Source organism: Zosterops lateralis, assembly GCF_965231275.1.
Source record: "Zosterops lateralis genome assembly, chromosome: 34".
In the NCBI taxonomy this organism is placed as follows: Eukaryota; Metazoa; Chordata; class Aves; order Passeriformes; family Zosteropidae; genus Zosterops; species Zosterops lateralis.
Window position 1 is genome coordinate 808,522 of NC_139794.1, and position 16,763 is coordinate 825,284.

The 16,763-nt window shown below is 51.8% G+C and overlaps 1 protein-coding gene across 1 annotated transcript in view; it reads left to right on the forward strand.

The window, feature by feature from the left end:
• NEURL4 (neuralized E3 ubiquitin protein ligase 4) overlaps window positions 1-16,763 on the forward strand; it is a gene marked incomplete at both ends in the record, with an annotated part of 38,043 nt that overhangs the window by 1,230 nt on the left and 20,050 nt on the right. The window contains 12 exons of the mRNA XM_083881578.1: window positions 2,246-2,687; window positions 4,661-4,917; window positions 6,396-6,507; window positions 8,171-8,259; window positions 9,648-9,720; window positions 10,582-10,867; window positions 11,818-11,999; window positions 12,804-12,889; window positions 12,985-13,147; window positions 13,777-13,981; window positions 14,990-15,066; window positions 15,876-15,954. Coding sequence (XP_083737704.1) covers window positions 2,246-2,687; window positions 4,661-4,917; window positions 6,396-6,507; window positions 8,171-8,259; window positions 9,648-9,720; window positions 10,582-10,867; window positions 11,818-11,999; window positions 12,804-12,889; window positions 12,985-13,147; window positions 13,777-13,981; window positions 14,990-15,066; window positions 15,876-15,954 — 2,051 coding nt within the window. The remainder of the gene's footprint in view (window positions 1-2,245; window positions 2,688-4,660; window positions 4,918-6,395; window positions 6,508-8,170; window positions 8,260-9,647; window positions 9,721-10,581; window positions 10,868-11,817; window positions 12,000-12,803; window positions 12,890-12,984; window positions 13,148-13,776; window positions 13,982-14,989; window positions 15,067-15,875; window positions 15,955-16,763) is intronic.

Here is a 16,763-nt window from a genome sequence, read left to right on the forward strand (position 1 = left end):
AAGAAAGAAAGGGGACTGGGAGAGACTGGAGGACACTCAGGATGGGAGACTGGAAGGAACTGGGAAAGGAGAAAGAGAGAAATGGAGGGGACTGGGAGGAACTGGGAAAGGAGTTGCGAGGAGATGGAGGAACTGGGAGAGCACTGGGAATGCACTGGAACAAGGTACTGGGATGGACTGGGAGTGACTGGAGTAGACTGGGATGAACTGGGATAGACAGGAGGGAACTGGGATGGACTGATGGGACTGGAGAGGACTGGGAGAGGAGCACTGGGGAGATGGAGGAACTGGGATGGACTGGGAGAGGAGTTGTGAGGAGATGGAGGAACTGGGAGAGACTGGAGGGGACTGGGACGGACTGGGAGAGGAGAGAGAGAAATGAATGGAACTGGGAGGACTGGGGGATACTGGGATGGACTGGGGGGGACTGGGATGGACTGGAAGGGACTGGGAAAGGAGAGAGAGAGAAATAGAGGGGACTGGAATGGACTGGGATGGACTGGGAGAGATGGAGGAAACTGGGAGGGACTGGAGGACACTGGGGACAGAGAACTGGGAGAACTGGGATGCACTGGGAGAGAAGTTGTGAGGAGATGGAGGAACTGGGAGAAGAGACTGGAGGGGACTGGGAGGGACTGGGAGAGACTGGGAGAGGAAGAGAGAGAGAAACGAATGGGACTGGGAGGGAACTGGGAGGGACTGGGATGAACTGGGAGAGGAAGAGAGAGAAATGAACAGGACTGGGAGGACTGGGAATGGGAGACTGGGAGGGCACTGGGATAGACTGGAGGGAACTGGGATGCACTGGGGGAGGAGTTGTGAGGAGATGGAGGAACTGGGAGAGACTGGGAGAGGAAGAGAGAGAGAAATGAATGGAACTGGGAGGACTGGGGGATACTGGGATGGGAGACTGGGAAGGCACTGGGAGGAACTGGGAAAGGAGAAAGAGGAAGAGAAAGAGAAGGGACTGGGATGGACTGGGAGGGACTGGGAGAGGAGATGGAGAGGACTGGGAGAGACTGGGGGAGAACTGGGATGAACTGGGAGGGACTGGGAGAGGAGAGAGAGAAATGAATGGGACTGGGAGCGACTGGGATGGACTGGGATGGGAGACTGGAAGGAACTGGGAGGAACTGGGAAAGGAGAGAGAGAGAAAGAGACGGGACTGGGAGTGACTGGAGGACACTGGGGGGGACTGGGATGGACTGGGGGGGACTGGAAGTGACTGGGATGGACTGGGGGGGACTGGGAGGGACTGGAGGACACTGGGGGGGACTGGGATGGACTGGGAGGGACTGGGAGTGACTGGGATGGACTGGGGGGGACTGGGGGGGACTGGGAGGGGACTGGGAGTGACTGGGAGGGACTGGGAGGGACTGGGAGGGGCTGGGATGGACTGGGATGGACTGGGAGGGACTGGGATGGACTGGGATGGACTGGGAGGGACTGGGATGGACTGGGAGGGACTGGGATGGACTGGGAGAGGAGTGACCAATTTTAAGTCAATTCTTGTAGCGGTTCCATCGATGTTGCAGTTATGACTGAACTGGAGTTCCCAGGACCCCCAAACCCCATTTTCTCCCCATTTCACCCCCCAAAACCTCCCTAAATCCCATTTTTGGGTTACTAAATCCCATTTTTTCCCCATTTCACCCCATTTTTAGGTTACGAAACCCTGTTTTTTCCCCATTTCTAGTTGAATTCTAGGTGAATTTCTAGCCCGACCTGGGACCCCAAACCCCTCCTGGCTCCTGATTTTCCTCTCTTTTATCCCATTTTCAGGTGTCTAATTCCCATTTTTTTCCCCATTTTTAGGTGTTTTCCTGGAGCGGCTCCATCACGGTTGGCTCTGACCTATGTAGGATCCCATAACCCATTTTATTCCCGTTTTTTCTCTAACTTCCATATTTTCACCCCATTTTTAGGTGACTAGTTCCCATTTTTACCCCATTTCATCCCATTTTTATGTTACTAAACCCCATTTTTTCCCATTTTTAGGCGGATTCTTGTAGTGGCTCCACCGAAGTTGCATTTATGGCTGAGCTGGAGTTTCCAGGACCTCCAAACCCCATTTTCTCCCCATTTTATCCCATTTTTACATTACTAAATCCCATTGTTTTCGCATTTCATCCCACTTTTAGGTAACGAAACCCCATTTTATCCCCGTTTCATCCCATTTTTAGGTAATGAAATCCCATTTTTTGCCATTTTTAGGTAACGAAATCCCATTTTATGCCATTTTTAGGTGAACTCCTGGAGCGGCTCCATCGAGGTGGGGGTCACGGCGCTGGACCCGGCGGAGCTGGAGTTCCCCAGCAGCGCCACGGGGCTGCGCGGCGGCTCCTGGGTGGTGTCGGGCTGCTCGGTGCTGCGTGACGGCCGCTCCCTGCGCGAGGATTTCGGGCCCGACCTGGACGCTCTGGCCGAGGGCGATCGGGTCGGGGTCCAGGCCACGGCCGGGGGCGAGTTACGCCTCTGGGTCAACGGGCGGGACTGGGGCGTGGCGGCCTCGGGGCTCCCCGCGAGGGTCTGGGCCGTGGTGGACCTTTATGGCAAGTGCACACAGGTGACCGTGGTGGCCCCCGAGGTGGCCGAGGGGACGGAGGGGACGGGAGGGGGACAGGAGGTGACGACGGCGACGGCGACGACGCCGAACGACGCGGGGAGTGAGAGCACCGAGGTGTTAGGTATGGGGTGATGGGGGGTTTGGGGGGGTTTGGAGGGTTTAGGGTGGTGGGGAAGGGGTTTGGGAGGGTTTGGAGGGGGTTTGTGGGGGATTTGGAGGGGTTTGGGGGGGGTGGAGAGGGGTTTGGGGGGGTTTGGAGGGGATTTGGGAGGTTTGGGGGAGATTTGGGGTAGTTTGGGGTGGTGGGGAAGGGTTTTGGGGGAAAATTTGGGGGGTTTGGGGTGGTAGGGAAGGGGTTTGGGGGTGACTTGGGTGGTGGGCAGGGGTTGGGAGGGAGATTTGAGGGGTTTTGGGAGGGTTTTGGGGAGTTTGGGAATGGTATGAGGGGGATTGGGGTAGTAGGGAAGGGTTTGGAGGGTGTTTGGGGAAGGGGTTTGGGGGGGACTTGGGTGGGGGGCAGGGGTTGGGAGGGGGTTTGGAGGGGGATTGGGGGGGTTTGTAGGGGATTTGGGGGTTTGGGGGGGTGGAATGAGGGGTTTTGCGGTGGTGGGGAAGGGGTTTGGGGGGTTTGGGGTGGTGGGGAAGGGGTTTTGGGCGGTTTGGGAAGGTCTGGAGGGGGTTTAGAGGGGATTGGGGGGTTTGGGGTGGTTTGGGAAAGTCTGGAGGGGATTTGGGGGTGGTATGAGTAGGATTGAGGTTGGTGGGGAAGGGTTTGAAGGGGTTTAGGTGTGGTAGGAAAGGGTTTGAGGGGGATTTGGGGGGGTTTGGGGTGGTAGGGAAGGGTTTGAATGGGTTTTGGGGTGGTGGGAAAGGGTTTTGTGGGATTTGGGGTGAATTTTATGGGATTTTGGGCAGATTTTGGGGAATTTCAGGATTTCGGGGCGGGCTCTGGGGGTTCTTTGGGGACGCTGGTGTCACCGGGGGGTGTCACTGGTGTCACCAATGTCCCCTCCCCCCCCAGCGCTGCCCCCCGCCCCCCCCCGCGCCCCCCCCCAGCCCCGCCCGGACAAATTCCCCGACAGCCTCGAGCCACCAGGGGGCGGTAAGTGCGGGCCACGCCCATTTATGCTAATGAGGGGCCAAAATATGGGGTTAGGGGTGGGGTCACGCCCCTTTATGCTAATGAGAGGCACATAGGTGTGGGGGTTAGGGGTGTGGTCAGAATGTACAAAGCCACGCCCCTTCATGCTAATGAGGGATATAGGACAGAGTTGGGGTGTGGTCAGAATGTGCAAACCACACCCCTTTATGCTAATGAGGGCACACAGATATGGAATTAGGGGTGTGGTCAGAATGGGCAAACCACGCCCCTTTATGCTAATGGGGGACGTAGATACAGAATGGGGGGTGTGGTCAGAATGGGCAGACCACACCCCTTTATGCTAATGAGGGCACATAGATATGGAATTAGGGGTGTGGTCAGAATGGGTAAACCACGCCCTTTTATGCTAAGGAGGGACAAATACAAGTGGAGTCAGGGGTGTGGCCAGATCAGGGAGACCACGCCCCTTTATGCTAATAAGGGGCACATATATGTAGAGTTAGGGATGTGGCCATAAACAGACCACTCCCCTTTATGCTAATGAGGGGACATAGACACAGCGCTAGGGGTGTGGCCAAAACCCAACAGACCACGCCCCTTTATGCTAATGAGGGTCGATAGCTGTGGAGGTAGGGGTGTGATCAGAATGGGCAAACCACGCCCCTTTATGCTAATGAAGGACAAATAGATGTGGGGTTAGGAGTGTGGTCAGATTTGGCAAGCCACGCCCCTTTATGCTAATGAGGGATACAGATGTGGACTCAGGGGGTGTGGCCAGAAATAAACCACACCCCCTTATGATAATGTATAGTGAGTGATGTTTGTGGGCGTGGCCAGAAACAAACCACACCCCTTTATGCTAATGAAGTGTCTGGTGTGATGGTTGTGGGCGTGGCCAGAAACAAACCACGCCCCTTTATGCTAATGAAGTGTCTGGTGTGATGGTTGTGGGCGTGGCCAGAAACAAACCACGCCCCTTTATGCTAATGAAGCGCCTGGTTTGAGGGTTGTGGGCGTGGCCAAACACAAGGAGTGGATTTTTTTGAACATTTTCCCAATTTCTCCCATTTTTTCCCCGTTCCCAGCCCCGTCCCTGACCAACGAGGCCCTTCTGTTCCACGAGAAATGCGGGGCCCTCATCAAACTCAGCAACGGGCACAAAACGGCCGAGAGGAGGCGGCCCCTGGACGAGTTCAACAACGGCGTGGTGCTCACCAACAGGCCCCTCAGGGACGGCGAGATGTTCGAGGTGGGATTCGGGGATTTTATGGGATTTTTTGGGATTTTTTTCGATTTTTTTTGGAATTTTTTTTGGATTTTTTTTGGATTTTTTTTGGATTTTTTTTGGGGGTCGATTTTGGTCACTGGGCGAGTTCAAGAACAGCTCTTGAGGGATGAGGAGATGTTCAAGGTGAGGATTTCTGGGATTTTTAGGAATTTTAGGATTTTTTTTTGATTTTTAGGAATTATGGGATTTTTAGTAATTTTTGGGGGATGTTTTTGGGAATTTTTGGGGGGATTTTTTTGGGATTTTTTTTGGGATTTTTTGGGAATTTTTGGGGCATTTTTTGGGATTTTTTTTGGAATTTTTGGGGGATTTTTTGGGAATTTTTTTGGGATTTTTGGGGGATTTTTTGGGGATTTTTTTGGGATTTTTTTTGGAATTTTTGGGGGATTTTTTTGGTATTTTTTTGGTATTTTTTGGGGATTTTTTTGAGGATTTTTGAGAGGATTTTTGGGGATTTTTTGAGGAATTTTTGGGGGGATTTTTGGGGGGATTTTTGGGGATTTTTTTGAGGATTTTTTGAGGATTTTTGGGGGGATTTTTTGGGGATTTTTGGGGATTTTCTGGGGATTTTTTTTGGGATTTTTTGGGATTTTTTGAGGATTTTTGGGGAGATTTTGTGGGGATTTTTGGGGGGGATTTTGGGGGATTTTTTGGGATTTTTTTGGGGATTTTTGGGGATTTTTTGAGGATTTTTGGGGTTTTTTTGGGGGGGATTTTTGGGGTATTTTTTTGTGGTTTTTTTTTATTTTTTCTTTTGTTCATTTTGTTTGAATTTGGGAGGGGTTTTTTTGGGTTATTTTTTTACGTTTTTTGATATATTTTGGGTCTCCCTGACCCCCCTTTTTCCCCCAGATCCGCATCGACAAACTGGTGGACAAATTTTTGGAATTTTTTTGGGAATTTTTTTGGTATTTTTGGGTCATTTTTTGGGATTTTTTTTGGAATTTTTGGGGATTTTTTTCGATTTTTTTTTTTTTTTAATTTTTGGGGGATTTTTTGGGATTTTTTTTGGAATTTTGGGGGGATTTTTGGGTTTTTTTTGAGGATTTTTGGGGAGATTTTGTGGGGATTTTTGGGGGGGATTTTTTGGGGATTTTTTGAGGATTTTTTGAGGATTTTTGGGGGGATTTTTTGGGGATTTTTGGGGATTTTCTGGGGATTTTTTGAGGATTTTTTGGGATTTTTTGAGGATTTTTGGGGAGATTTTGTGGGGATTTTTGGGGGGATTTTGGGGGATTTTTTGGGAATTTTTTTGGGATTTTTGGGGATTTTTTGAGGATTTTTGGGTTTTTTTGGGGGGGGGATTTTTGGGGTATTTTTTTGTGGTTTTTTTATTTTTTCTTTTGTTAATTTTGTTTGAATTTGGGAGGGGTTTTTTTGGGTTATTTTTTTACGTTTTTTGATATATTTTGGGCCTCCCTGACCCCGTTTTCCCCCAGATCCGCATCGACAAACTGGTGGACAAATGGTCGGGGTCGATCGAGATCGGGGTGACGGCCCACAACCCCAACAGCCTGGAGTACCCGGCCACCATGACCAACCTGCGCTCAGGTCAGCACAAAACACACCAAAAACAACCCAAAAACGGCACAAAAATCGGGGAAAAAATGCCCAAAATTCAGGGGAAAAGGCAAAAAAAATTTGGGGAAAAATCGCGGAAAAAATCACAGGAAAAATCTGAAAAAAATCACAGGTGAAATCCAAAAAAAAAAAAAAAAATCACAGGAAAAATCAGAAAAAAAACCAGGAAATAATTGAAAAAAATCACAGGAAAACTTTGAAAAAAATCACAGGAGAAATCCAAAAAAAAAAAAAATCACAGGAAAAAAAAAAATCACAGGAAAAATAAAAAAAAAAAATCACAGGAAAAATCTGAAAAAAATCATAGGAAAAATCCAAAAAAAAAAAAAATCACAGGAAAAATCAGAAAAAAATCACAGGAAAAATTTGAAAGAAATCACAGGAGAAATAAAAAAAATAGTCACAGGAAAAATTTGAAAAAAATCACAGGAGAATTCCAAAAAAAATCACAGGAAAAATAAAAATAAAATCACAAGAAAAATTTGAAAAAAATCACAGGAGAAATAAAAAAAAAAAAAAAATCACAGGAAAAATTCCAAAAAAAAACTGGAAAAAAATCCCCAAAAATCCTGGAAAAAATCCTCAAAAAATCCAATGGAAAAAAAATCCCAAAATCCAGGAATAAAACCCCAAAATCCTGAAAAAAAAAAAAAAAAAAAAAAGAAATCCTGGGGAAAAAAAAAAAAAATCCCTGAATAAAACCCAAAAAATACTGGGGGGGAAAAATCAAAATCCTAGGAAAAAAAACCAACTAAAATCTTGGAATAAACCCCAAAAAATCCAGAAAAAAAAAAAAGCCCAAAAATTTGGGGAAAAATCCCCAAAATCCCAAAAATTCCTCCAAATATTTCAAATTTCCTCAACAACAACACCCCAAATCCCCCCCAAAAAACCTGAAATTTCCATTTCTAAACCCTCCTAAAAATCCCCCAAATTTTGGGGCTGTTAAAAAACCCCAAAATTTGAGGAAAATCCCAAAAAAAATTCTGTAAAAAAAACCCCAAAATTCTGTAAAAAAATCCCCAAAATTCCTGAGGAAAAAAAATCTCAAAATTCCTGGAAAAAACCCCAAAATTCCTGGGAAAAAACTCCAAAATTCCCAGGGGAAAAAAACCCTAAAATTTCCAGGAAAATCCCAAAAATCCTGGGGAAAAAAACCCCAAAATCCCAGAAAAATTCCCCTAAAAATTCCAGAAAAAAAACCTCCAAAAATCTCACGGAAAAAAGAAACAAAAAACCCAAAAAAACCCAAAAAAACAAAAAAAAAACAAAAAAACAAAAAAAAAAAAAAAAAAAAAAACCAAAAAAAAAAAAAAAACAAAAAACCAAAAATATCAAGAAAAAATCCCCCCAAAAAACCCCAAAATCTTTAAAAAAAAAAAAAAAAAAAAATCCCCCAAAATCCTGGAAAAAAAAATCCAATTTTAAAAAATCAAACTCGAAAATTCTGAAAAAAACCCCTCAAAATCTCAAAAAAGTTTTAAATTTCCTCAACGACAACACCCAAAAAAACCCCAAAAACCTGAAATTCCCATTTCTAAACCCTCCTAAAAATCCCCCAAATTTTGGGGATGTTAAAAAACCCCAAAATTTGAGGAAAATCCTTAAAAAATTTGGATTTTTTTGCCTTTAGGGACCATCATGATGAGCGGCTGCGGGATCCTGACCAACGGCAAAGGGACACGGAGGGAATACTGCGAGTTCAGCCTGGACGAGCTGCAGGTGGGAGCCCAAAAACACCCCAAAAACACCCCAAAAACACCCAAAAATCCCCCAAAATCTGATCCGGGGACCCCAAAAATGGGGGAACCCAAAATCCCAAAAATTCCCCCAAAAATCCCCAAAAAAATCCCCTTTTTTTTTCAAAAAAATTGAATTATCGCACCCAATTTTTTTCTTTTAAATCCCAAAAACCACCCAAAATCCACCCAAAATTCCCCAAAATCTGATTCGGGGACCCCAAAAATTGGGGAACCCCAAAATTCCCTAAAAAATCCCATTTTTGTTGGAAAAATTGGGATTATTCCACCCAAATTTCTGGGTTTTTAACCCCAAAATTCACTCAAATCCACCCAAAATTCTCCCAAATCCACCTAAAAATCCCCCAAAATCTGATTTGGGGACCCAAAAATGGGGAACCCCAAAATTCTCAAAAATCTCCCCAAAAAAAATCTGTTTTTTTAAAAAAAATTTGAATTATTCCACCCCAATTATTTCTTTTAAACCCCAAAATCCCCCCAAAATTCCCTAAAATCTGATTTGGGGACCCCAAAAATGGGGGGACCCAAAATCCCAAAAATCCCCCCAAAAATCCCCCCCAAAAAATCCCTTTTTTTAAAAAAAAAATTGAATTATTGCACCCAAATTTTTTCTTTTAAATCCCAAAATTCCCCAAAATCTGATTTGGGGACCCCAAAAATGGGGGACCCCAAAATCCCAAAAATTCCCTAAAAAAAATCTTTTTTTTTTTTGATAAATTTGATTTATTCCACCCAAATTTCTGTTTTTTTAACTACAAAATCCCCCAATTTTCAATTTTGGGACCCCAAAACCCCCAAATTTTGGTTTTTCTTCCAATTTTCCATTTTGGGACCCCAAAACTCCCCAAATTTTGGGATTTTTCCCCCAAAAAATCCCCCGATTTCCCATTCTGGGACCCTAAAACCCCCCAAATTTTGGGATTTCTCACCCAAAACCCCCCAATTTTCCATTTTGGGACCCCAAAACCCCCCAAATTTTGTGGTTTGTCCCCCAAAATCCCCCAATTTCTCATTCTGGGACCCCAAAACCCCTTAAATTTTGGGGTTTTTCCCCAAAAATTCCCCAATTTCCCATTTTGAGACTCCAAAACCCCCAAATATTGAGGTTTTTCCCCAAAAAAATCCCCCAATTTCCAATTCTGGGACCCCAAATTTTGGGTTTTTTTCCCCCAAAATCCCCCAATTCCCCTCCCCCATTGTCCCCATCCCATCCTTGGGGACATTTTTGGGGGGTCTCCTGTCCCTGCCCCTCCCCCTCCTCCTTTGGGGTTTTTTGGGGGTTTTTGGGGGGATTTTTGGGGTGAATTTTGGGGTTTTTGGGGTTTGGGGTGACCCCGTTTGTCCCCACAGGAGGGAGATCACATCGGCCTCACCCGCAAGGCCAACAACGCGCTGCACTTCTACATCAACGGCGTGGACCAAGGTCTGGGCCCCAAAACTGACCCTAAACCCCCCAAAATCCACCCCAAACCTGACCCCAAATCACCCAGAGTCACCCCAAAAATCCCATCCCAAACCTGTCCCCCTGCACTTCTACATCAACGGCGTGGACCAAGGTCTGGGCCCCAAAAACCCCAAAAACTGACCCCAAAACTGACCCCAAAAACCCCCAAACCTGCCCCCAAACCTGCCCCCTGCACTTCTACATCAACGGCGTGGACCAGGGTCTGGGACCCCAAAACTGACCCCCAAAAACCCCCAAAATCACCGCAAAACTGACCCCAAACCCACCCAAACTGGAGCCTGTTGGGTCCCTGCTGTCCCCAGTGCCACCACTGTGTCCCCTGCTGTCCCCAGCCCATCCCCAGTGCCACCACCGTGTCCCCAGTGCTGTCCCTGCTGTGTCCTCAGTGCCACCACCTTGTCCCCTGTGCCACCACCGTGTTCCCAGTGCCAGGGCCATGTCCCCAGGTGTCCCCAGTGCCACCCCAGTGTCCCCACAGGTGTGGTGACCTCGCTGATCCCCCAGGTGGTGTATGGTCTGGTGGATCTGTACGGTATGGGATGGCCACTGGTGCCACCACCGTGTCCCCAGTGTCACCCCAGTGTCCCCAGTGCCAGGGACAGTGTCCCCAGGTGTCCCCAGTGCCACCCCAGTGTCCCCACAGGTGTGGCGACCTCGCTGATCCCCCAGGTGGTGTATGGTCTGGTGGATCTGTACGGTATGGGATGGCCACCAGTGCCACCACCGTGTCCCCAGTGTCCCCAGTGCCACCACCGTGTCCCCAGGTGTCCCCAGTGTCCCCAGGTGTCCCCAGTGTCCCCAGCTGTCCCCTGCCCACAGGTGTGGCGACCACGCTGACCCCGCAGGTGGTGTACGGCGTGGTGGACCTGTACGGGATGGCCGTCAAGGTGACCATCGTGCACAACCACAACCACAGCGACCGCCTGCGCCGCAACAACGCCATCCTGCGGGCCCTGTCCCCCGAGGGGACCCTGGGGACACCGCGCCGGCCCCCCGGGGCCACCCCGGCCACCGCCACCCCCCCGCCCCCCCGGCTGCTCTTCCACCCCAACTGCGGCCAGAAGGCGGCCGTGGTCAACGAGGGCCGGACGGCGCTGCGGCCGCAGTGAGTGACCACAGTGACCATGGGGACATCACAGGGATTGGGGACACTGGGGACATTGGGGTCAACGAGGGCCGGACGGCGCTGCGGCCGCAGTGAGTGACCACAGTGACCACAGGGATGGTGGGGACACTGGGGACATTGGGGTCAACGAGGGCCGGATGGCGCTGCGGCCGCAGTGAGTGACCACAGTGACCATGGGGACATCACAGGGATGGTGGGGACACTGGGGACATTGGGGTCAACGAGGGCCGGACGGCGCTGCGGCCGCAGTGAGTGACCACAGTGACCATGGGGACATTGGGGACATTGTGGGGACATTGGGGTCAATGAGGGCCGGACGGCGCTGTGGCCACAGTGAGTGACCACAGTGACCATAGGGACACTGGGGACACTGTGGGGATTGGGGACATTGGGGACATTGGGGTCAACGAGGGCTGGACGGTGCTGCGGCCGCAGTGAGTGACCACAGTGACCATGGGGACATCACAGGGATTGGGGACACTGGGGACATTGGGGACATTGGGGTCAACGAGGGCCGGACGGCGCTGCGGCCGCAGTGAGTGACCACGGGGACAGTGGGGACATTGGGGACACTGCAGGGACTGGGGACACTGGGGACATTGTGGAGACTGGGGACATTGGGGACATTGTGGTCAATGAGGGCCAGACGGCACTTCAGCCACAGTGAGTGACCACAATGACCATGGGGACAGTGGGGACACTGGGGACACTGGGGACACTGGGGACATCAGGAGAGTTGGGGACACTGGGAGAATGGGGGACATTGGGGTCAGTGAGGGACATATGGTGTGGCTTGTCCCCACTGTCCCCACGGTGTCCCCAGTATCCCATGGTGACACTGATGTCCCCGTGGTGTCCCCACTGTCCCCACGGTGTCCCCAATGTCCCCAGTGTCCCCAATGTCCCCAATGTCCCCAATGTCCCCGCAGTGCCACCGATGACTTCAATCACGGCGTGGTGCTGAGCGCGCGCCCCCTGGGGGACAACGAGCTGTTCCAGGTGCGGCTGGACAAGATGGTGGACAAGTGGGCGGGGTCAATCGAGATCGGCGTCACCACCCACAACCCGGCCTACCTGCAGCTGCCGTCCACCATGACCAACCTGCGCTCAGGTGTGTCACCTGTGTCACCTGTGTGTCCTCTGTGTCACCTGTGTGTCCTCTGTGTCACCTGTGTCACCTGTGTGTCACCTGTGTCCCCACCCCAACCCCGCCTACCTGCAGCTGCCATCCACCATGACCAACCTGCGCTCAGGTGTGTCACCTGTGTCACCTGTGTCACCTCAGTGTTACCTGTGTCACCTGTGTGTCACCTCTGTGTCACCATCCCAACCCCAGAATGTCCCCAATGTCCCCACCCCAGCCCGGCCTACCTGCAGCTGCCATCCACAATGACAAACCTGTGCTCAGGTGTGTCACCTGTGTCACCTGTGTCACCTGTGTGTCACCTGTGTCACCTGTGTGTCACCTCAGTGTCCCCACCCCAACCCGGCCTACCTGCAGCTGCCATCAACGATGACAAACCTGCGCTCAGGTGTGTCACCTGTGTGTCACCTGTGTCACCTCTGTGTCACCTGTGTGTCACCTCTGTCACCTGTGTGTCACCAGTGTCCCCAAGGTGACATCCCTGTGTCCCTGAGGTGACAATTCCCGTGTCCCTGTGTCCCCACATTCTCAAGGTGACATCAGTCCTCCCAGTGTCTCCGATGTCCCTGATGTCCCCAATCCCCCTGATGTCCCCAACATCCCCAATGTCCCCAATCCCCCAGTACCCCCAGTGTCCCCAGTCCCCCTGATGTCCCCAATCCCCCCGATGTCCCCACTGTCCCCAATGTCCCCAATGTCCCCACTGTCCCCGATGTCCCTGATGCCCCCAATGTCCCCACTGTCCCCAATGTCCCCTCAATGTCCCCGCAGGCACGTGGATGATGACGGGGAACGGCGTCATGCACAACGGCACCACGGTGCTGGACGAGTACGGCCACAACCTGGACCGCCTCAAGGTGGGGACACCACGGGCTTGGGGACACTCCCCTCCCCAGGGAGGGGACACCGGGGACACGTGGGTGGCCCCGCCCCGGTGACGCTGTCCCCGCAGGCGGGGGACACGGTGGGGGTGGTGCGCAGGGACGACGGGACCCTGCACTTCTTCGTCAACGGGGCCCCCCAGGGCCCGGCCGCCTGGAACGTGCCCCCCAACGTCTACGCCGTGGTGGACCTGTACGGGCAGGCGGCACAGGCCACCATCGTGGAGGAGGGAGGTGGGTGACAGCGGGGACAGCGGGGACATCGGGGGGATTGGGGACAGCGGGGACAATGGGGACATTGGGGACATCAGGGGGATTGGGGACATCAGGGGGATTGGGGACATTGGGGGTAATGGGGACATTGGGGACAATGGGGACAGTGGGGTAATGGGACATTGGGGTCAGACTGGGACCTGTACGGGCAGGCGGCCCAGGCCACCATCGTGGAGGAGGGAGGTGGGTGACAACGGGGACATCGGGGACGTTGGGGACATTGGGGGAATTGAGGACACTGGGGTTATTTGGGGATATTGGGGTAATGGGGACATTGGTGACATTGGGGACATTGGGAACACTGGGAACACTGGGGACATTGGGGTAATGGGGACATTGGTGACAATGGGGACATTGGGACACTGGGAACACTGGGGACATTGGGGTAATGGGGACATTGGTGACATTGGTGACATTGGGGACACTGGGAACACTGGGGACATTGAGGGGATTGGTGACATTGGGGACATTTGGACAATTTGATATTTTGGGACACAACGAATCTCAAAGAACCTTGGGGACATTGGGGGACCTTGGGGACATCATGGGGACATCAGGGCCACCCCAACCCCTCCCCGTGCCGTCCCCAGAGGTGCCAGCCCTGCTGGGGGACGGCTCGGAGGGTGACAGCGGCGGTGGCAGCCCCGAGAGCGGCGCGTCCCCGGGGACGTCCCCCAGCGACCTGCGCTTCCACCGCCTGCACGGCGCCAACGCCGTCATCACCAACGGCGGCCGCACCGCGCTGCGCCAGAACTGCCGCTCCGAGTTCAACGACGCCATCGTCATCTCCAACAGGTGGGTTGGTACCGAAATCACCAAAAATCACGGAGTTTCCCAAAAAAATCCCAGAGAAAATCCGCCCAGGGATCACGAAATGCCAAAAAACCCCATTAAAATGCCTCAAACCTGCCCCAAACCCAACCCCAAATCCTGCCAGAACTGCCGCTCCGAGTTCAACGACGCCATCGTCATCTCCAACAGGTGGGTTGGTACCGAAATCACCAAAAATCACGGACTTTCCCAAAAAAATCCCCGAGAAAATCCGCCCAGGGATGACAAAATACCGAAAAAATGGAACAAACCCCGTTAAAATATCCCAAACCTCCTAAAAATACCCCAAATCCAACCCCAAACCTTGGCAGAACAGCCACTCTGAGTTCAATGATGCCATTGTCATCTCAAACGGGTCAATGTGTTCAAAAATCCCCGAATTCCCCAAAAAAATCCCTGAGAAAATCTGCCCAGGGATCACGAAATACCAAAAAAAAAATGGAACAAACCCCATTAAAATCCAGAAATCCCAAAAAACCCCATTAAAATATCCCAACCCCAATCCCAAACCCTGCCAGAATTGCTGCTCCGAGTTCAGCGACGCCATCGTCATCTCCAGCCAGTGAGGAGCCCCAAATGTCCCAACATTCCCCCAAAAAACCCCAAAAGAACCGTGAAATCCCAAAAAAACGGGTGATTTCCCCATTTTTGGGACAATTTTGGGGTAATTTCTGTGTTTTTTGGTGTCCCAGGGCCCTGAGGGACGAGGAGCTGTTGGTTTGGAGTGTCCCCACTCTGATTTTGGGGTTAATTTCCCCATTTTTGGGTTAATTTCTGTGTTTTTGGGGTATTTTTGGGGTAATTTCTGTGTTTTTTGGTGTCCCAGGGCCCTGAGGGACGGGGAGCTGCGGGTTTGGGGTGTCCCCACTCTGATTTTGGGGTTAATTTCCCCAATTTTGGGTTAATTTTGGGTTAATTTCTGTGGTTTTGGGGTATTTTTGGGGTAATTTCCCTGTTTTTTTGGTGTCCCAGGGCCCTGAGGGACGGGGAGCTGTTCGAGATCGTCATCCAGAAGATGGTGGATCGATGGTCGGGGTCCATCGAGGCCGGTGAGGGACACTGGGGACATTGGGGACATCTGGGGACACTGGGGACATTGGGGACATGGGGGACATTGGGAACATCTGGGGACATTGGGGACATCTGGGGACATCTGGGGACACTGGGGACATTGAGGACATTTGGGGACATTGGAGACATCTGGGGACATTGGGGACATTGAGGACATTGAGGGACATTGGGGACATTGGGGACATCTGGGGACACTGGGGACATTGGGGACATTTGGGGACATTGGGGACATCTGGGGACATCTGGGGACATTGAGGACATTGAGGGACATTGGGGACATTTGGGGACATTGGGGATATTTGGGGACATTGGGGACATTTGTAGACTTCGGGGACTTTTGGGGACGTGGGGAACATTGAGGACATTGGGGACATTTGGAGACATTTGGGGACATTTGGGGACATTGGGGGAGATTGGGAACATTTGGGGTCATTGGGAACATTGGAGGGATATTGGGGGATTGGGGACATTTGGGAACATTGAGGACATTCAGAACACTGGGGACATTTGGGGACCTTGGTGTCATTTGGGACATCTGGGGACACTGGGGACATTTGTGGACATTGGGGACTTTTGGGGACATTGGGGACATTGGGAACATTGGGAGCATTGAGGACATTGGGGCCATTTGGGGACTTTTGGGACATTGAGGACATGAGGTGACATTGGGGAGTGAAGGGGACACTGGGGACATTGGGGACATGGGGATTGAGATGACACCAAGGGCTGTGTGGGGACACTGGTGACACACACACAAGGTGACCGAGGTGTCCCCGTGTCCCCTCAGGTGTCACCGCCATCCGCCCCGAGGACCTGGAGTTCCCCAACACCATGACGGACATCGACTACGACACCTGGATGCTCAGGTGGGGACACCTGGGGACACCTGGGGGCCACCAACGTCCCCACGGGGCCACCTGGGGGTCCCTCTTTGTCCCTCCTGTCCTGGGTGTCCCCAAGGGGTCACCAATGTCCCCAAGGGGTCATTGATGTCCCCAAAGGGCCCTGGAGTGTCCTGAGTGTCCCCAAGGGGTCACCGATGTCCCCAAGGGACCCTGGGGTGTCCTGAGTGTCCCCAAGGGATTATCAATGTCCCCAAGGGTCCCCATGTGTCCCCAAGCACCACGACATAGGGGGGCCGGCAGGTGTCCCCTCCTGTCCCTTCTGTGTCCCCTCTGTCCCCACAGTGTCCCCATGGCCGTGTCCCCATTGAGGTGTCCCCAATGTCCCCAATGTCCCTGTCCCTGTGTCCTTGTGGTTGTGTCAGGGCTGTGTCCCCAATGTCCCCATGATGTCCCCAATGTCCCCAATGTCCCCATGTCCCTGTCCCCATGGCTGTGTCAGAGCTGTCAGGGCTGTGTCCCCAATGTCCCCATGATGTCCCCAATGTCCCGGTGTCCCCGCAGTGGCACGGCCATCATGCAGGATGGGAACACCACGAGGAACAACTACGGCTGTGACCTGTCCCCATGTCCCCGTGTCCCTGTCCCTGTGGCTGTGTCAGGGCTGTGTCCCCACTGTCCCCACAATGTCCCCAATGTCCCCACGATGTCCCCAATGTCCCCGCAGTGGCACGGCCATCATGCAGGACAGGAACACCATGAGGAATAACTACGGCTGTGACCTGTCCCCATGTCCCCATGTCCCTGTCCCCATGTCCCCATGGCTGTGTCCC